The sequence below is a fragment of the Trichoplusia ni genome, chromosome 17 (genome assembly GCF_003590095.1).
Source record: "Trichoplusia ni isolate ovarian cell line Hi5 chromosome 17, tn1, whole genome shotgun sequence".
Classification (NCBI taxonomy): domain Eukaryota; kingdom Metazoa; phylum Arthropoda; class Insecta; order Lepidoptera; family Noctuidae; genus Trichoplusia; species Trichoplusia ni.
The window spans coordinates 8,392,478-8,413,529 of record NC_039494.1 but is presented as its reverse complement, the minus strand read 5'-3'; the positions used below and the strand labels follow the sequence as shown (position 1 = coordinate 8,413,529).

The 21,052-nt window shown below is 35.9% G+C and overlaps 1 protein-coding gene across 1 annotated transcript in view; it reads right to left on the bottom strand.

Moving 5' to 3' along the window:
• Positions 1 to 4,858: 4,858 nt before the first annotated feature.
• Positions 4,859 to 21,052, bottom strand: part of LOC113502466 (anoctamin-4) — a 40,123-nt gene continuing 23,929 nt past the window's right edge. Inside the window, exons 5-25 of the mRNA XM_026884045.1 lie at positions 19,091 to 19,261; positions 18,333 to 18,440; positions 17,691 to 17,825; positions 17,234 to 17,410; positions 16,633 to 16,784; positions 14,863 to 14,965; positions 14,019 to 14,126; positions 13,187 to 13,392; positions 12,483 to 12,649; positions 12,152 to 12,228; positions 11,529 to 11,669; positions 10,794 to 10,958; positions 10,196 to 10,339; positions 9,547 to 9,716; positions 8,779 to 8,918; positions 8,124 to 8,283; positions 7,561 to 7,606; positions 7,180 to 7,285; positions 6,562 to 6,737; positions 5,604 to 5,784; positions 4,859 to 5,077 (exon numbers count right to left, since the gene is read on the bottom strand). Of these exons, the coding sequence (XP_026739846.1) occupies positions 4,977 to 5,077; positions 5,604 to 5,784; positions 6,562 to 6,737; positions 7,180 to 7,285; positions 7,561 to 7,606; positions 8,124 to 8,283; positions 8,779 to 8,918; positions 9,547 to 9,716; positions 10,196 to 10,339; positions 10,794 to 10,958; positions 11,529 to 11,669; positions 12,152 to 12,228; positions 12,483 to 12,649; positions 13,187 to 13,392; positions 14,019 to 14,126; positions 14,863 to 14,965; positions 16,633 to 16,784; positions 17,234 to 17,410; positions 17,691 to 17,825; positions 18,333 to 18,440; positions 19,091 to 19,261 (2,934 nt within the window). The 3' untranslated portion in view covers positions 4,859 to 4,976. The remainder of the gene's footprint in view (positions 5,078 to 5,603; positions 5,785 to 6,561; positions 6,738 to 7,179; positions 7,286 to 7,560; positions 7,607 to 8,123; positions 8,284 to 8,778; positions 8,919 to 9,546; positions 9,717 to 10,195; positions 10,340 to 10,793; positions 10,959 to 11,528; positions 11,670 to 12,151; positions 12,229 to 12,482; positions 12,650 to 13,186; positions 13,393 to 14,018; positions 14,127 to 14,862; positions 14,966 to 16,632; positions 16,785 to 17,233; positions 17,411 to 17,690; positions 17,826 to 18,332; positions 18,441 to 19,090; positions 19,262 to 21,052) is intronic.

Genomic DNA, 21,052 nt, shown 5'->3' with positions numbered 1-21,052 from the left:
TTCGTATTCGTACATACAGTATTACAAACTTATGTATGCCGGCGAGAGTGGCGCTAGTGGCGCTGTTCTGACTTTGAATACTGTTCAATTTGTTGGGCTATATTTTAGTTCCGATTTCTGTCACCGGCAAAAATAAATTTGTCGCGATTTATTTAAGTATTTTTTACAAAATAAAAACATTTTTGTAAAGAATTCGTTTTTGTAATAAGAAAATTTCGTGTAGCATTTATTTTTAATCATATAACATTAATATATTAAAATGTTTACATGTAATCGCGAGTAACATAGAGAGAAAATCAGTTACATTGAAAAATAATTAACGCGCGCTTTTGTCCGCCATATTGTGGTATCGGCTTTTATTATGTTAGTCAAAATGTCGGCTCAAACAATGTAAATTCGCGGTCAATGTCTATTTTTTGTGTGCAATATAAATGTTATAAAATTAGGAAAAATGTGATTTTAAAAATATAGATGATTATATTTTATCGTATAGTTAAAAAAATAATAACGTTTTAAAATATATAATATCATGTATGTTAAGGATTCAATGTCTAGTTTAGATGAGAAAGTTAAAAAATGTATTTATAGGACTGTTACATTTAAAATAAGGATGTAAACGCTTCAATTAAAATATTTTTTCTTATTTTTTTTTTTGTTTTTTTTTGTTCTTCACGCATAGATGTCATTGTTGTCAATACTTTGTCTGTTTTTCGTTTAAATTTAATTAAGGTTTTTAGATGTATTAATCATTATGATTATTATATTATACACGTATTATGAAGTGTTGACAATGATTAATGTATTGTGTATTTATTAATTGTAATTAAATTCATTATTCCTGAATAAAATATTGAGTTAATTAAAGGCTTTCTTGTGTAATTTTAAATTCCTTATAGTGATGTCAGATGGTACCTACATACCTGTCACGTGATAATGTGTGATATAACGTACACGTGTCTAAATATAATGGCTCGTCAAGAGATCTGGCTACTGAAAGAATCTATAAAAATAATAACCATCTTTAATTGACACAAGAGGGAGAATGTTATGTTAGGTGATGCCTATTATTATACACACGTAGTGGTGGCCCTGCAGCCTCTATGCATACCTACACCTGTACCAAAATAAAATTAATACGTGTCAAATAGGCATTTTAAACAACACAATAAAAAGTCATCCAAAAACATACAATTCTTGATGTATATTCTCGTCACATGGAAACAGAACGATAATTTTGTTTCCTAGTCAAGTCACTGGTAACTAGTTATTTTAGTGTAAAACAAATCGTACCATTTGCTTTCATCATCATTATCCGTGCTTTAAAAACAGGATAAAAAAAGGTTTAAATTAAAACGAAAACTTTATATTCGAAAAAATTATAATTTATTAAAGAAAATTGAGTATTCGAACATAGAATTCCTCTAGTGTATAACAAATAAATACAGCTGAATGAGATTTTAATATAATTAAATTATTTGAGCCCCATAAACGAAATCGGATATAACGTCTCTCTGTATTCAATAACGACATTATTAAAAGTCACACTTTGATGTCATTTTATTTTTGTCGTTCCACTTGCAAGTGTCAAAACATGACATCCGAATGTCGTTCTTGAATGCAGGTGTAAGACTTTGTATACATTACGTGTGAATGATTTGATTAGATTGTCTTTATGTACACATTGGCCCAGCTGAACTGACGGTTCAGTTGCGGATAGATCACCACGGTAATCAGAACAAAAACAGCACTGAAATAATTTTCCATTTAATTTGCGCTCAATACTATTTATCGTCATAAACTATTGATCGACAAAAATGCTAATGACGTTTTGAAGCATTAAGCTGTCTCGACATTCCATGTGAGAATGAAAGTGATAGCATGACATAAAGTACATATAACGATGGAGCCTGTGAATGTGGTCATGTGTAGTCTATGGAGGCTCATAATAACATCAGTTTATTATATACTGTAAACATGGTCATACACTATAGAAATACATAAATAATAAACTTATAGAGATTATCCTTACTGTATAGTGAAAATATCTAGTATCACATTTATTTTGGGACATTCACTGTTTTACTTAAAGATAGGAACATAAATCACCGGAACCATGGGACGAATATTGAAACGATGCTTACTAGCTATCTATGTTTGTTAAACGAGTAGAGTAGAGATAGATAGATATTTGAGAAGTTGAAAATCGGCATGTTCAAAAGTCACTGCTAATGTCATCTTCAAAATCACTGTCAAAAGGCACTTACCAAAGTGTCGTTCGCCTTTAGTGACGGTCTTAAATATTTAATTGATATTATACGTTATCATTGTCATTGTGATCTTGTCATTACAATTTATAGTGACAGAGGTCGTTTAAAACTTAAGGGGGAGTTTTAGCAGTGTCGTTTTTACATACTTGTAAGGTGGAAAACTTAAATCACGTTTCAATATTCGTAGCCGACTCAAACCGTCATATATCGGAGACTTTCGTTGCCTCTTAAACGAAGGAACTTATGATTTAAATTTATATACCTATCAAACTGATTTAAATCATTTAAAAATAAACCTCTTTGAAATAAACAACAGATTGATTGTTCTAATTTATTTCCTAAACATTTAACATCAAGTGTAATGTCTAAATCAACGCTAATATGTCAAAAAAGTATTTCAATTTGACACTACTTTGACAGATCGCTGCGAGCAATGCTGAGTTTTGAAAAGTAAATTACTACGTCAAACTATACAAGATTATTTGATATTGTTTCCAAATGATTAAAGAAACTCTGCTTGTGAAAATTTGTCACAACGTTTGACAAATAGACACAATGACATGTCAAAAGAAAAAAACATAATGACAAAGTAATAAGTGTAATGTCTTGGCTATAAGTTTGACACTTTCTGTAAATACAATATGAAGTAATGACATTCATAATTTATTATGTGTTTACAATAGTAAAGTGTAAAATGCGTCATTAAAATACATCAAGCCTTTTTGTTATATGTTTGTTTCCCCTAATTACATTCATTCATGCCAAAATAACTGTCGTATCATTTTAACTAATGACTAGAAGACTAACTTACTTATAGATTGTTAAAACAGCAGACCCTCCTGTAACTAGCTAGGTTTTATTTTTGAATGTAATTGATTTAATAGATAAAAAATACGGCTCCCATTTTTTTTTTAATTATCTAACAAAATAAACAGAGTTTTTTAGTCAAGTAATTCATCAAAAACTCGATTTCAATATGATTGAATCAGAACTTCATCTTGGTGGGTGTGCGCATCCAGAACCCACGTATTACCCATACCACTGTTAATGAAAACAACATTTTTTTTTTTAGGTAAAAGACTAATTCAGAAATGTTAAATATTTTGATACGACAGAATTTTAGCACGAATTTAACATCAAAAATAAACTAATACTTACATTACTATACAGCTAGAGTAACAATAAATAATTTTACTATCTAATAGTTGTATGATTTTGGACCCTCAGTGTTATGTCTTAAGACTCATTTTTAAGTACTTACCATTCGTAAATCGATTTCACATCTTAAGTCACACACATTTTTATTCTATTGTCTAAACATTTGTATATCATAGTTATTTTACTATTGATGAATAAAATAAGAGCATTTATTAAGACAAACGACTGTATCCAAGTACGACACTTTAATAAGTGTCGTTGTAAAATGTCTCTTTGCCTGGTGACAATGACAAAAACACCATGACATTTATGAGTGATTAATTGTATGAGTGTCGTTCCTGAATACGACTGTTTGTCGTCATCAATTGAGATTCTAAACTATGAGATGTACTGTGCTATGTTCTACATATTCAATATCTTACCCAGTCCTCCTTAATATTATAACCATGTATTATTTAACGCGCATTTTACCTTGATTTTAGGAGCAGATGGTCGAAACTTTGGGCTAAAATTCGCGATATTCCCCGTATTTACTCTCATATTTATATCATTTATTGAGTTCTGAATATGCGTATGAGTAAAGACAAATTTGTTATAGGTATATCTTCTAATTTGTCCTAATGTTATCCCATTATATGGGGTAGGGTCTTCTCACTCTTAGACGCCGAACTAATCTGTCCTAAGTTATATTTTCAGGCAAATAGACTTACTTGAGACGTCGCTATATTTTTGACTGCCAGTTTACGGGTGGGTGTAATCAGTAATCAACATTTTCTAATTTTAACCATTTACCGGGACAGCGAAGCGGTTAAATCTTCAAAAACAGAAAAAAGTTTCTTCTTAACTTATACACTGATTTTGGATCACACTGGCATGTTTATCAGTGAGTTACGACATTGCTTTCAAAGCAAGAATATTTGGATCATACTTCAGTGAGATACGACGTTGCTTTCAAAGCAAGAATATTTACGAGTGCAACGGAGTCGCAGCTACAATCAGAGTAGTGCTTTCTCGTTTCCGCACGTAGTGTTTTAAAGATCCCTTATTCATTCATTCTTTGGAAATAAGCTGTATGTGTCTACGTTACTATTACGAGATTCAATTTTCATTTTGGCATTTCATAGCTTTCCTCCCGCGCGGTTAACGACTATTTTACTTAAAACGTCTACTTCTTTTTTATTCTTGGTGTTTAAGATAACGATTCATAAAATCAATTTCATTGAATATAGAGACGATTTACAAAATATGTATCGGTCTTGAAAGTCTTTTAAACTCGACACAATTTCTCCATTTTGTTGCTATCAGAGTATATACTTACAAAATCAATAACTACAAAGATAGCCGTGTGGTATAAATCACTACCCCAAAACCGCTGATTGCGACGTATCGCGAGTTCGATCCACGCATAGGACAACCGTTTGTGTGATCCACGAATGCTTGTCCTGAGTCTGGGTGTCTTGTGCATGTGACTTGAATGTTTGTGAAGCCGCTTCTTTTTCTTTGGTGCGGGAGTCGTATATAAAAAAAAAACAGTTAGTTGTAGTCTGTGTGTCAATGGTCGTGTGGTCGTTGTGCGACGGCGACGTGCGCGTCCAGTCCGTCGGAGGCGCGCGACGTGCGACGCAACCACGCGCCGCCCGCGCGCTCCGGGGCTGTGGATATACAGATACATTACTTCAATATATATTAACAAATTATATCATAAAGGAAAATATTTGAGAAGGTTCTAACTGTAGATTTTTTAGGTTAAAATTAAGTGAGTAAAATGCTTGTAACCAGAGAAGCTGCTGAAATTTTATTCAAATAAATGTCGATTCAATAAATAACCAAGTAGGTCGTTATAAAGAAGATTGATAAATGATTTTGATTTGAAGAGGCTACTTGATACACCTAGTTAAATGTTTGATGTCTGTACACACGTAAATTGGCATATATATACTTACTAAGATCGTTTCATCCCAAAAATTACAAACATAAGTTTTTTCAAGTTGTGTGCGATTCAAAGACAATATACTTCTTTAATTTTTAGAAGAGACAGTCAGAAAATGTCGGCTCAATTAAGACACGAAAAGACTATCTACTTAACTACCCACTTAACTATTTTTAGTAAGTTGACCAGTTGACCCTGAATAACTGAAATGTCACTTATTGAAGAAGAATAACATCTTTCTAACTCACCAGGCCCACTTTCACTCTTCTGTGTGATGAGCTGTCTGTACTCCGTGGACAGTCGTCTCCTCCCGTGTTCATACTTGGCTTCCTTAGCCAGAAGTCCTTCTCTCTGCATTTGAGTGCGCAACTCGCTCGGCACATCGGGAATGAAGAGCTGCATGAGGCCAGTCAGACCGAATACAACGTGCTGTTGAAGAGGAATATTGATTATTTAGACTGGATAGTGAAGTGGTTGCGGTGGTGCCAAGACGTGTCGCGGGATCTCAGTGTAGGATACGAGTTTGTGTGATCCACGAAAAGATTGTTTGGGTGTCTTTGTGCATGGGATTTGAATGTGTCTTGAAATGAGGGAGTCGGACATTAGGATTAATTTTTTTACTGCGGAAGTCGGATGGACTAAGGTGGAGAAAACTTTGGTTAAGGCGGAGAAATATTATATTGGACTCTTAAAGCTAAATAAAGCCATCTGAGTGGTTTACTCATCCATAGATATACCTACCAATTGATAGGGTAAAACGTGTTCAGAAGTGGAATAATGAATGTAATAAATAACAACAAACACGCTTTTATAAATAATCCGGACTAAAAAAAATATTTTTTTTTAGATAAATCAAAATAAATATTTTCATGTAAAAAAGTTTGGGCTGCTTGATGATAAGCCTCCATTGACAGATTCATGAAGGGTATGAGTGATATATGGGTAAGTGTGCGCAATACCATTCACTTCGGGCTAAAATAATAAAATGCCCGCTGAGTTGTTTGAAACAGATTCACAGATATGCAATGCCGATATACATCTAACACATTAATAACCACTTGTAGCCTGTATTATTTAGTTATAAACTATATCTAATTAAAAAAATATAAAATACATGGGTGCTATTATCCACAGAGAACACTTGTCTCGCATTCTGTTATTGTAGAAACATTCTCAAAAAGCACAAAGTCCAAGGCCAATACTGACCTCAAATACAACCACAAAAGCCAGTCTAGCAGCAAACACATGCCAGTAGTGGGGCGATAGGCCGTAGGGGTCAGCGTGGTCTGGTGGGTTCCGGTACCCCCGGTACGCACACACTGCGGGGTCTACCTCATTCTCATCAGCCCCCCACTCCTCGCGGTAGTCCGATGTGTTGAATACTGAAAAGTTGATAAGTGTATATAGTAAAAGGGCAGTGGTTGATGTTAACGAATATTTGTGCATGAATCGAGACGGGAAGCTTGAGTACATGGGGATACCTTTAAAAGGAATAATTTAAGTTTATTAAATGTTCATAAAAGAAGGAATAAAAATCCTATCAAATTCATGATCGCATCCACTAGCCATCGTTGCTTAACCTCGTCTTTTTGTGACAATAAACTATTAATAATATTATCAATAAATGATAGTACCAAACCAAACTTTGTCTTTCTCAAATTTCAACTCTCTTAGGTCTATAGGTTCTATCTATCACGGTTCATGAGATACAGCCTGGTGAAGGTCTAACAGATAGACAGCAGAACCTCAGTTACAGAGTAACGATTTCTCCCTTAATTTCCGGAACTCCAAAAACATTAGAAAAGTGACGTCATTGGTACTTACAAGAGAGTGAATGGTCGATGTAACCAGCCAAGGTATTATCAGGAGAATACACGTATTTGTATACCATGCGAGGTATAAAATCACTTGTGTATGCTATCACAAACGCCTGAAACAAAAAAAAGAGGTCATGTAGGAATAATTTCATAAGTTTATAATAAGTTGTTCTCCCTCATTCAGAAATTCGATCTTTTTTTTGGTATTTCACTACCATTCACGTCACATGCACAAGATACCCAGACTCAGGACAAGCATTCGTAGATTACATAAATACTTATCCTACGTGGGGATCGAACCCGCGAACTTCCATCTGTAAGTTGTATATTCGAGTTACTCTCTGATTTCGTGTAAGTAATTGGGATTAAATAGAAGAAAAAAACTTACATTAGACACCACAGCAGCGTAAGTTATGCCTTTGAGAATACCATACCTGAAATAAAGTTTTTTGAATGACTAGATAAGTTATACTTAACAAAAATAGATTTAAAAAAAATCTTTAAATGTCACTCCGTTCATATTTTATCAAGATCGGTCCAGCCGTTTTTAAAGTTGCAAATTGCATTGTCATCGGTTAGGATACTATCCTAAAAATTGCAGCTTGCTAGCTTATCAGGAAGTGTCTTAAAATTCAGTTGCAAAAATTCAACCGGAACGACAAACAAACAAGGAAAGTGAGTGTATAAAAACGTGGGAAATAATGCTTTGGAAACTAGCAGCAGTAGCACAGCGGTTTAGGTTTAGTCAATACGAGCCTGACACTACCTGCTTTCTATCTCATGATGCGTGTGTACAGGAAATATCCCCCACCATACAAGGAAAAAGAAAAAAAGTATTACCCTCGACTAACCAAAAAGGATGCTATTGGTGAAGCCTATGGCCAGCAGTTATGATAATGATGATGATTTTAATGAATATGATGATGATGAAAAAACAAGAAGAATACATACCACGCTCCAATATCCTCGACCCTTTCCGCCAGTGGTCTTCTTGCTTGTGTCACCATCTTGTACGCGTCTAGTCTGATCTCCGCAATGTTGTTGAGGAGTGCGAACAGCGGTGCCAGGGGGAAGGCTGCCACGAACAGCGTCACGAAACCATATTGGAGGACTGGAAGAAATTTTGGTAATAGTATATGTACGATAGTTACTTTGAGTAGTTTAAGTAATGGTTTGTAGAGGTTATTTTCATAATAAGAGAAAGATATGGGTAGATTCAAGAGATTATCTAGATTGTAGTTAAGTTTATAAGAGAAATGGAATAATTAATATAAGTTATCAAATGGATCTTAAGAAAAATAAGGAAAAAATTGCACAACATAAAAATTGTTTACAGATTTTAGTTAGTAGCAGTGTTTAATTCAAGAAAGAAAATGCAACTTCATTGTATATAACCACGATTGTTTTTAATGCTATATTATTACACTGCCAATCTAGTCAGGATTAACTTCACGATTCAAAATGTTTTTTTTTTCATTCCATTTAAATTGAAATTAATGGTTTTTTGACTTGAATATTTACCGTAACATATGCATTATAAATCCAGAAAGATTATGGTCAACTGCGGTCTACTATGGTCTACTATGGTCTACTATGGTCTACTCACTCATCTCTAAATACTCGTCGAAGAGCGCGAGTCTCCCAGGGTCTTGCAAGTGGTAATCCTGTTCCCAAGCCATGTGCGGCTTGCTGAGGTCTCTGGTGAGAGCCCGGTGCGAGCGCTGCCGCCACCAGTTGTGGAACTTGCTGTCGATGAGTAGAAGGTCAGAGTGGGGTCAGGATATGGTAAGAATGGAGTCAGAGTTGGGTAAGATTGGAGTTAGATTGAAATCGTATGAAGGGTTGCCCGTGGCCATACATTGACACAAAAACGCGAATGACGTATCAGGGCGCTTTAGCTTTAATTTACTGGGAGGGAAAACTACAAGGGAGGAAGATTATCAGGCCTCACAAAAAAGGGTGAGATTAAAGTCAGATGAAGATAGAACAAAAGCTTGATTTGATTTTTAGATTGATTCATTTCGAAAATACAAGCAATTGCTGAATATCAAACAATAGGGTATTTGTAAAAAAAGACACAGTTTAGTCCGTCACACAGATTTTCAAAAAATATTGAATGCGTATGTTTTACTCCTTCTCGTGAAATAAAATATCGTGTGACGTCACTTACCAGTACACTCACTAGCAAGTGATGTCACTAGCCCCCACTAGCATACATTTCATCATATTAATTGCTTTTAAACTTCCTAACTTGTTAATGACGTGATAAAATGAAAAATATTATATTCAATATTTTTGGGAAACCTATGTAACGAACCATTTATTTTTTATTCAGGAACATACACAAGACATACACAAGCACACACGTACGTACGGGTATCCGAGCTCTACAAAGTTGTTCACGAATTGTTTGCCGATCATTATAATAGCCAACTGTATACATAGTTCTGAGAGACAGCCCGCTGGGTCACAAATATCGCCTTTGAGTTTAAAGAATTCCGATTTTCTGGCTTGATCGTCTCCTGGGTAGTCGTAGAAACGGCCCTGAAAGAAGAATTTTTTTATAGATTATTAATGTTTTTTGGGTTTACTCAAAGGGTAAAAAAGAAACCTATTGATTAAGCTCTGCTTTCTGTCTGTATGACCGCCCGTCCTTTAACCATGATGGAAAAACAGTTGAAATTTTCACAAATGATGTAATTTCTGCTATTACAACAAATAAAGACAATGCTACAGTGTTCGTAGTAATTCGTAGCCATTTATCCTGCTGCGCGCAAACAATGCACGAGTCTCATTCACAGCTCTCTGAAGACTCGTAGCAACACCAGCTTCCCATTTTTTAACGAAATGCATATTCGTAGCAATGTGGACTTGTTATTTTTATATGGATTTGCAATACACTAAGACTTGTTTAAAAGCAGAGTCAACTTGATAATTGAAAGTGAGCTTTTTGCTTTCAAAAAAATAGTGAAGTATATGATATTTTCGACTATGAAGTATTGTGCAGTTAAAAACAAACATACCTTGAAAAACGCGATGTAGATCAATGAAGAATAAAAATTCATGAACTCAAAGAAGAATATTTTGAAAGTGTAGGAGTCTTCGTATTCAGTCTGAGTGCGAGGGTTCTCCATATTAGTCAGGTATACTGCTATTTTGGCGTATATCTGAAATTAATATTAACTCTTATAATATGTTAAAGAATAAAGGCCTAAAAACCTAATATTTATTCAATATTTAATATAAGACATGGGATTTGGAAATAGTTAATAACGCACAAGAGTACTTAATATCTTGGTTTCAGCAATTACATTTACAGATTTGTTTTCTTATGAAAAAAAAACCGTATCGAAAATGATACTCATTAGAAATAGATTTCATTTAAACAGGTTTCAACCATTCAATAAGATTATTCCGGGGTTGAATCTACATAGTAAGAATGTAAGCTAATTTTAAAACTGTCAAAAATGTAATAATAATTAATTTCTGGTCACTTGCCTGTCAAGGAATCAACTGGCAATTTCGAAATCCGGAATAATAAAAAATAATTACAGTCGAGAATTTTTCAACAATGATTTTTCCTCATCTCCGAAATCATCATCTTTTCCCAAAATTACTCACCCTAGTCAAAATCATGATGATGATCAAGTTGATGACAGCAGCTGTCATTGTAGTAAAGATCTTTGCGTGACGCTGTATGAAGAAGCCGGTGCCACCGTAGATGACTGACACCATTGATATTCTATAGATGATGGTACCGAGGACAGCTCCCATAACTATGGCGATCTGGTGGTAGAGAGTATTAGGTGATTATTTGGAGAAAAGTTGAGGAAAGAAGGTTAAGACAAAGAAGGTGGATAAGAACCTAGGTATAGTGGGATAGAGGGTAGAGACACAAGTTGAAGTTAGAAAGGAGATAGAATAAAATAATGCCGTTGCAACCACAAAAATATACAACCAACTTCAAATACAAACTACTTTGATAAACTTGATGTATTTATATGACCAAATGACAGCGAGTTAAAAGAAAAAAGAATCAACAAAATCGGTTCATCCAGTTCGAAGGTCCGAGGTAAGAAATCTAAAAAAAGCAAATACAGTTGAATTTAGAACCTCCTTTTTGAAGTCGATTAAAAATTAAAGTAAGACGACTTCATTCATTCATTCCCCTGCCCTTATCCCAATTATTTTATTTGGGGTCGGCGCAACATGTCATGTCACGACTATGGAACGAAAAACTGTTAGGCTGCCCTAGTCTTATTTTTACTATTTTTATTACCACTTTTACTTTTACTATTACTTTTTTACTATTTACCTTTGTTGATAGTAAAAAAAAGAAGAAAAATGTCAACTAACCATGAACAACACAGCAGAGCTACTAGCTACATATTTGACAGTCTTCTGCCAGTTTGGCAAGTATGGTTCTTTCTCTCTCGTCACCGGATTGGTTCGGAAAGTCTTGACTGATGCCTCGAATTCAGGTCTAGGATCTTCATCCTGCAAAAGGTTAAAAGGTTGTATTAACTGATTATGGATGCACTTTGAGCAACTTAGTATAGTGGTATATGGTGGATATACAATAAAAAATACTTGCGCACTGAAGAGACTTTCAAACCGTCACTTTGCAAACCGTTTCGCTGTTTGTCTGGATTAATACAATAATATAAATAAGTTTCTCCTACACTTCTCAACAAGGCCTCTAAACGATGGACCTGTGTCCCCGTGCACACCTCTACAAAGGACCGGGTCTATTCATATGAAGTTATCCCGTGACATAAAAGAGATACAAATATTTTTTCTCCAAAAATTTAATAGTTTCTTGCGAAAAGGTTCTGGAGTTGTCGTAGTAATTTCAAGCAGAAGATGAGTATATTTATTTTCCTTCCTTTCTTTCCGTTCATTGTCTATCACAATTCGTCAGACAGGAAAAAAGATTGCATTGCTGATATGATGATACAACAATAAATAATAATATTAACCTGGTCCACTCCGCCCATGTCCCATTCCCATCGTAGTACTGACTGTTTTCTTTTCCATAATTCTAAGAATGTGGTTGCTGTAAAAAGATAGTAAATTATTAAAATAGTCATCACACTATTATTATAAATGCAAAAGGATTTGTACTTGTTTTGTTTTTGTTTTCACAGGCATTCGAGCCACTTGCACAAAGACACCCAGAATCAGGACAAGCATTAGTGCATCACACAAACACTTAATATCCTACGAAGGATTCGAACCCGCGACAATCTTAGCCACTCGGCTATCCGTACAGTCAATAATTAATCTACAATCTAGAACACCAAAACTTACCCCAAAAAGACATAAAAATCGCAAAGAACACAGTTGCTGGGTTGTCAAATAGATACGTAAGCTTCGCAAAGAGGCAGGAGTCGGAGAGACGCTGGTATTGACAGGCCTTGTCACACAGCGGGCAGAGGGTCGTGTTACCAGGACCTCGGGCATCACAGATCTCCTTGCTAAGTGGAAGAAGAAAGAGATATAAAACAATTTATTCACATTGAAGAAGTACTGAAACTGAAAAAAAAACAAAATTAACAAAAAAAATAGTGGTTTCATAGGTTTATGCGAATGTTAGACATTGAAATGAAACTCCTTTTACGGATTTTATCGCGGTTTAATTTTAGATTTCAGTTCCCGACGTCTAGACACCTTTGCAGGTATCATGGTCACGGGCAGACTGAGATGGCGTTCGTCTTGACAGATGATGTTGCTCGTTCTACCTTCATATTTTAATTAAATAAAATCCGTTAAAGTAGTTTCATTTCAACAAAAAAAATATTACAAAGTATGGTTTTTTAGCTTTTCGTGCAAATCCACATTAAAAGAATGAATACAAAGTTATGCATTTCGCAATTCTTGACTTGACATTGCATGAACATTTCTAGATGAAAGATGATTCTATTGTTCAAAATCACGCCGTTGTTAAACAGCATTGTACACTTTTTTCCTTTTTTTTTCATTTTCTACATTAACTTACATTAATACAAACTCACCTAGGTATATTATCATGTGAGTCCATACTAGCTAGGCCGTATAGAAAGCACAAAGTCCCCACAATCGCTGGTGCATACAGCATCTTCGTGTAGAAGCCAAGCCAGCAGAAATAAAGGCCTATTTTGTCGCCGAAGTATCGCCGTATTAACCACAGAGGCTGTTTCTTATACCATTTTGATGGTCGAGCCCATTCAAGATAAAGCAACTGAAAAGAGAATAAATTAATGTAATAATAAAATTCCACAACTTTCATACAACGCCATCTAGTTTCAATCTAAGCAAAGCTGGTGTTATGACTAACAGAGAACTGATAAACATACTTATATTATATTTCTAAATACATACATGATATAGAAAAATTACATCCCCACACAGCACAAACGATTGAGTTCATGACACAAACATTAATCCTGGGTGGGAATCGAACCCACGCCCCCCGGTATAGCAGTCAGAGCCACTAACTACTAGACCAACAGGACAGTCATATCTATACTTAATATTTAAATGCGAATGTATCTCTGTATGTCTGTCTCGCTTTCACGCGAAAACTACTGAACTGATTGTAATGAAATTTGGTTCACAGATAGTCTAGAGCATGAGAAAGGACATAGGCTACTTTTTTACTGTAAAACGGTTGTAAAGAAAAGGTAATGTTTCATATAAAGTTTAAACCCCTATAACCCCCATATTTTATCAGGAATGGACTACGGCTTTGAAACATTCTATCCAAACATACCTAAGGAACGGGAACCGCTTCTGTAAAGTCAAGCCCACAAGGACGGAACCACGAGCTAAAGCTAGTAATATAATATATGTAAAGGAATAGCTTACTCGTCTGTCCGTGACCGTTCCATCTGACATATCGACGTCGTGTCTGCCCTCATGTAGAGGGAAGCACGCTGTATACGTGCCATCATTCAGAAGTCTTCGGATGCCCATCTGAAAACACATACTTAAGATAAGTGATGGAAACTGAAAAACCATTACTCAATTAAAACTAGCCGTTTTAGAGAGATGCCTGAAGAAAATCCGGGCTACTGAGTAAGAATTTCATCATGATGATCCTTTGCAGTTGATGAAAGCAGAGAAAATAATATCGAGAAAAGATGAGCCGATATGGTAGGCCACCTTATTCGCCATGACTCATTTATCCCACTAATATTATAAATGTGAAGGGTTGTATGGATAATTTATGTTTGTAACTCGTTCTCGCAAAAAAACAGATTTAGACGCTAATTGGTACACAGATAGGTTTATAACCTGGATTACCACACAGGACAGTTCTTATCCCAATTTAATGTTCCCCTGGGATCACATTCGATTTCTAACGGGCGAGCCCATGTCAACATGGGAACGCGAGAAAAAAATTAAAAGCTGTTATCATGGATTATAAGAATGTCCCCTTTTAAAAGGAGCACAGCTAGTTACTATTATAATAGAAGAACATATAGAGGCAAGAAGATGAAGAGGAATTCCAAGAAGGAAGTATGAACGAATAGACGAACTGAAGGAAAAGGTAGAAGTGACAACATGGCGAGGAAGTGAAAGAAATGACACAGGTTAGAGAAAGATGGAAATCACTACATGACAAGAGACCAGCTCTGAAATAATGATGATGAAAAAAAGTCGCAGTCAGACAGACAGTCACAGAATCTGTTGTAATAATATTGCTTACCTTAGTTTCATTATTGTCATATTTCGCTCGTAACAGTATTTGCATGACTAGAAGGCTACGTTGTGCGGGAGAAAACTGTGTGTGGCGATCTTTTACTAAAAACCTGAAACAGAAAAGTTTTTAATAGTTTTAGCTTTCGTTAAGTCCTACACCACAATTCTGTCTTTATTATGTGTCTTTATAAGTAGTGGCATGTACGGAAAGGAGATAATATTTTTAATTTCACGACTACCACATAAAGAAATTTAGTCGTGAACATTTATGTCACATAAACAACACTATTATTTTCCAGTCAAGCATTTGTGTAACACTATTTTATGAACTTCGCACTAAGAAATTTAGTCCTGCCGCGGGAGGTTAAAAAAACATTCAAGTCCCATTCACAAAGGCGTCAGACTCTGGACAAGCATTCGTGGATCACAAAAGCATTTGTCTTATGTGGAGGTCGAATATTCAATATAAACTGCACGGATAGCCGATTTGTTGAGGTCACCACGCCAAACTCACTGTGCGCGATGTGTTGGGACCAACTGTGAGCGACGTGTCGCGGGACCGATCTCTGCGTAGGACAAGCATTTCTGTGATCCACGTATGCTTGTCCTGAGTCTAAGAGTCTTTGTGCTGGAAATCCCGATGAATACGCGTGAATAAACCATTGCCATCTTTTGAGTACCTGAATAACACCCATCTATCCTTATACATATTATCCTTATCCTTATACATATTATAAAACAAAGTCCCCCGCCGCGTCTGTCTGTCTGTCTGTCTGTTCGCGATAAACTAGAAAAGTACTGAACGGATTTTTATGCGGTTTTCAACAATAAATAGAGCAATTCTTGAGGAAGGTTTTAGTGTATAATAAGTTTAGGTTTTGTGTAAACTGACGATATTACAACGATATTAGTCAAACATGTCGGAAAAAATTAAGCCATTCGAGAGCTTTCCTCGAGAACGCTGCCAAAACCTTTTGTGTTACAACAAAACAATGAATGGCGGGTTTGTACCTCTTTAATAGATCTACAAAAAAGTCTACGGTGGTATATGTCTATCTTCCAAGGATAACCCACAAAAACCATTTTTATGTGTTTTCTTAATACAGTAAAATTATGGTTTATTTACGAACCTATTTTTAACACTACAGTATTAATCCTTATCCAAATAAATAAGTTAGATATATTATGCATGTAATATAGAACAAAATTGCCTTTTACACTACATCAAAAAAGTTAACAGGTAATGAGTTATCGTAATACTAAAATCTCCGCGCGAGAAATTAAAAATCGATGAAACGTAGCGAAGATATCGTTGGCATCTATATACTAATATATAAAGCTGAAGAGGTTGTTTGTTTGTTTGAACGCGCTAATCTCAGGAACTACTGGTTCAAATTGAAAAAAATAATTTTTGTGTTGAATAGACCATTCATCGAGGAAGGTTTTAGGCTGTATATCATCACGCTGCGACCAATAGGAGCGAAGAAAAAGTCATAACTTATATCTTCTAACCACGCAGACGAAGTCGCGGGCAACAGCTAGTACTAATATATAAAGCTGAAGAGTATGTTTATTTGATTGTTTGTTTGTTTGTTGACCATACATCGAGAAAGCCTTTAGGCTATAAACCATCACGCTGCGACTAATAGGAGCGAAGATACAATGGAAAATAAGAAAAAAACAGGGCCGGTCTAAATCATAACTTATATCTCCTACCCACGGGGACGAAGTCGCGGGCAACAGCTAGTTTAAGATATAAAGACAATAAAATGCTTACATCTCTTCTCTCCTAGCTCCACTCTGGTCTGTGGCTCCGTAGAAGGATGGTTCAGGTTCGATTCTCGAGTGTTCATACTCGTAAAGCTGTTTCCACCTCCGTCGCCATTTTGAATGCCATCTTTTGTCTTTTTCTGCCTGTTTTTCGTCGCTCTGTGGAGTTTTCGAAGTTGACAATTTTAATTAAATTAAAGTAGTTTTTGGATACAACTGTGTAAAAGTGTAGGTTCTGAAATTTGTTTTGGTCTGTAATAAGTTACATTTTAAAGAATACTAACTTAACTTAATCATAATAGACAAAGATCAATAATGATTATGACAGAATTAAATACCTGACCAAATTTTAGGAGATGAGGCTTCTGACGTATAATAAATAAACCGTTACATCATTTAATAATTAATCAGTCTCACGACAGTTACTATAAAAATACTATCGTGACTCCACTGTAATTAAAACAATTTATGTTTTCCGACCAAAATAAAAAATACATACAAGGGATACGGTTACGCATTAAACTACAAGACAGGCACTAAAAAAAGAATTGTCATCATCGTTATTCTCTACAAACATTGGGTTTTTCATTATTATGAAGCTAACTCACCCAAGCTCTGACGGAGATCGTTATAAACCTCTTTGTGGGTAGCTTCATCCCGATGACCTCTGCCAGCCTCATTTCCGTCTTCCACGGTATGTGTACCTTCAGAAACCAGGTCTTCTCGTCGAACGACAGGCATTTGTTTTCCAATTCTAGTTCTAGACCTTCCTTTATAAGGTTTTCCTGCGAATGGAAACAGATTTTTTTTTCTTTCTCTTTTTAATAAACGACTTTCGTAGTAAGGAATTTAATCCTTGTGTCGCAACATCCTCTGGACAAGCATTCGAAGATCACACAAAAACACACACACGTCTTACGCAGGGATCGAACTCGCGACACATTGTGCTATCCGTGCCGTCGAAACTTGGTACACAGATAGTTTATAACCAGGATTAACACGTTTTTATCCCGATTTTATGTTCCTGTCATTTTTGTGTATTGCAATAAGAGTTTAAATATTAACCTGGAATGTTCTCCTATGTTCTCTCTTTCTCGCTTCGTTTTCAGTCATGACTCCATAGTCTTCTTCCTCATACGCCAACACCATGTCTATCCTTCTTCTACCGTCACGGAATAGTAGAGATTCTGGTTCCAAACCCTGAATTTCGAAAGGAGTTGAATTTTTACTTTCTAATAATCTTCTAATTCGATAAAATTTTGTTGCTTGACATTTATTTATTTTGGATGTCCAAAAAAGAATACACATAAGACAGACAAAACATATGTAGATTATAATTGTGGTCCATATGTTACAGGAGATCACAGCATTCATATTAACACTATATATACTATCAAACAAAATAATGTATCGTGGTATCGCTGGAGTGATACAGTTGAGGCGAACCTCCGGGCGCTTAACGCTGGTGACAGGCGAGAAGAGGCCAAAGATCGGGGTAAAGTGGCGCTCTCTTGTATCCGGGGCAAAGACACATTTTTTGTCGCTGACCCATCGGATGATGAACTACACTTGAGGTAGGTACCTAAACATTTATCTTTACAGCGACGGGACGATAAAATAACGCCAAATTGGATATAAATGGAATGCTACAAAAATCAAGCGTTGTATAAAATTTCAGTACAGTAGAGGGCACCCAATAAAGCTCACCTCAGAGTTAGTTTCCCCAACATTTTCATCTTTCTCATTAGGATACGCTGGCATTGACGGTTTCCTGTCATCCTTGCCGTAATCAGAACTTTTACTGTCTGACTTTGACTGAAAGATAATTAAACTATTAATTACTTTAAATTTAGCTGTTACGCAGAAAAATCACCTCATCACCATACATTTTCTTTTCTACAACTTTCACACAGCGCCATCTAGTTTCAATCGAAGCAAAGCTTACAAGTTATGAGCACTGCACAAATGATAAACATACTTATTATAGATGAATTACAACCAGACACAGAACAAAATGATCGTGCTCATCACACCAACACTTGTCCTGAGTGGGAATCGAACCCACGACTTCTGGTATAGCAGTCAGGGCCACTAGACCAATACTCAATACTCAATACTCAATTATTTATTGCGTTCCATAATGTACATTAAGGTCTTAAAATCTAATAATACAGAACCATTATGGACCCTGTCGGGCACAGCAAATATCATAGGATGTATATAAATAGACCAGTCCATGATTCTTTCCACTCTTCAGTGCTTTAGCTTTGGACATAAAAAGTACCCCAACTCCACAGCTAAACTATATCATTAACAAACGAAAGACCAGTTGGTTTACTCCAACCAGTTCGTCATCCTACATCATCATCATCATCCCATATCCGTCCACTGCCAGGCCTCGCTAATCGCACACCGTCGAGATCAATCCAGTTTTTAAAGAATATTTTTTGTTTCATCTTCCTCACCTGAAAACTAGGTTGTGGTGTCCCAGGCAAAGCCGTGGAAGCCTCCTTCGGCTTCGTGCTGAAGGCTCCGGCTGCTGACGTCATACTCCTCACCAACTTCCACCCTCTCGGCTTCCGCTCATCAGAGCTGCCGTCAGAGCGAATTGACTTGATGTCATCTCGAAGGTGAACCTGGAAAGAATGAAATAATTTCGTTCATGCTGATTCTGTTATGCCCTATTCTGGCGGTGCTAGATGTAGAGAGAAAAATGTTCCATGGCACGGATAGCCGAGTGGTTGAGGTCACCACGCTAAACCCACAGAGCGCGACGTTCCGCGGGTTCAGTCAAAGACAAGCATTTGTGTGATCCACGAATGCTTGTCCTTAAGGGAGTATTTATTTAATCTTCTAATCTTAGAATCTTTGTGGCAAGTCAAAGCTGTAATAATAATAGCCGGGAACCACAATTGAACGTGCCTTCCGAAACACGAAGGAACTCTTTGTGACAAATTTCACCCATCTGCAGACCGACCGCGTCAAGCGTAGCTTAACCTGAGGTCGATCAACTTATGCAGCTATACTTTAACCTAAGTGTAATCATACAGGGCGGTAAAAGTTGTTAAAAGAAATGTTACTCTAACTCTTAATAATAAAGAAATACTAAATCTTTCACGTTTGACCTAAATTCAGCAGTCATTGACCTATCCAGCCCTTAACCTTAATTCAGAACTTAAATACCAACATCTAAACTATTAAATTCCATGTTTCCATACATTCTAGGCTAAGTATTTGACCTAAAAACTCCCGACCTAGATTTTTAGACGTGGAAATCCGTGTTCATGAATCCTAAATAAAGTAGGTTATGAAAAAATATATTTAGTAAAGAAAATATGTAATTAGGCATAATCACGTATTTAAGTAATTAGTGTAAAATACAGTTTGTATGGAACACCCTTTTTTTGGTTAGGTGGGGGAATCGTCATGGACACCCACCTTTTCGGGGGAGGAAGTGGGTAGTGTCAGGCTCTTACTGACTAAACCTGAACCGCGGTACAGCGTCCCCGTATTTAGTAGGTGCGCGGGCATTACAAAACTCACCATGTATGGAAAACCCTGTCCGATCCTTGGAGGATATATAAATTAGTGACTCATCTACTAAAGAATCTAATTTTTTGGACATTACCGACTGGTAAAAAACGCAACGATATTACTAAGAGACCACAGTCTGAACGTCTATCCGTTCGTCTGTTACCATACTGTATTTCTTAAACCTTTACAGGTAAAAAGTCCAATTTTTAACAGGTTATAATATGTATATTGTTTCTATTATAGAAAAAATAATAAGAATCAAACTGATACCACAAAATAAAACATAAGAAACGAGGACTTAAGTCATTTTGATGGTCATCCATTTTCAACAGAAAAATCCTACTACTATTGTAAAGGCGAAAGTTTGTAAGTATGGATGTATGGATGTTTGTTTGTCTTTCACGTAAAAACTACTGAATGGATTTGAATGAAACTTTACCACAATATAGCTTATACATCGGAATAACACATAGGCTACAATTTTTGAGGTTTCTAATATGAGGTCGTAAAAAAACACATTTTTTGCGCTTACATTGCAAACGCTGACTGAATCCTACAAGATGGCAGATAGATAGATAGAAGGCAGGTATAAATTATAACTTATATCTTCTAACCACGCGGACGAAGTCGCGGGCAACAGCTAGTTGTTTATATTTTGATAATTGTACGAAACTCTCACTGATATGAGCCGAACTCTCCATTGACCGTTATATCTATCACTGCACACGTTATTTGATGACAGGTTAAGCTAATAAAGACCAATGTCATAACGAGTTCCTCCTTATTTTGGAAGGCACGTTAAATTGTGATCCCGCCTGTTACAGTTTCAGTCTAAGATATATAAAATCAGTGTAAGGGATATCGTTTTGCCTTATATAATAGGGATGATGACA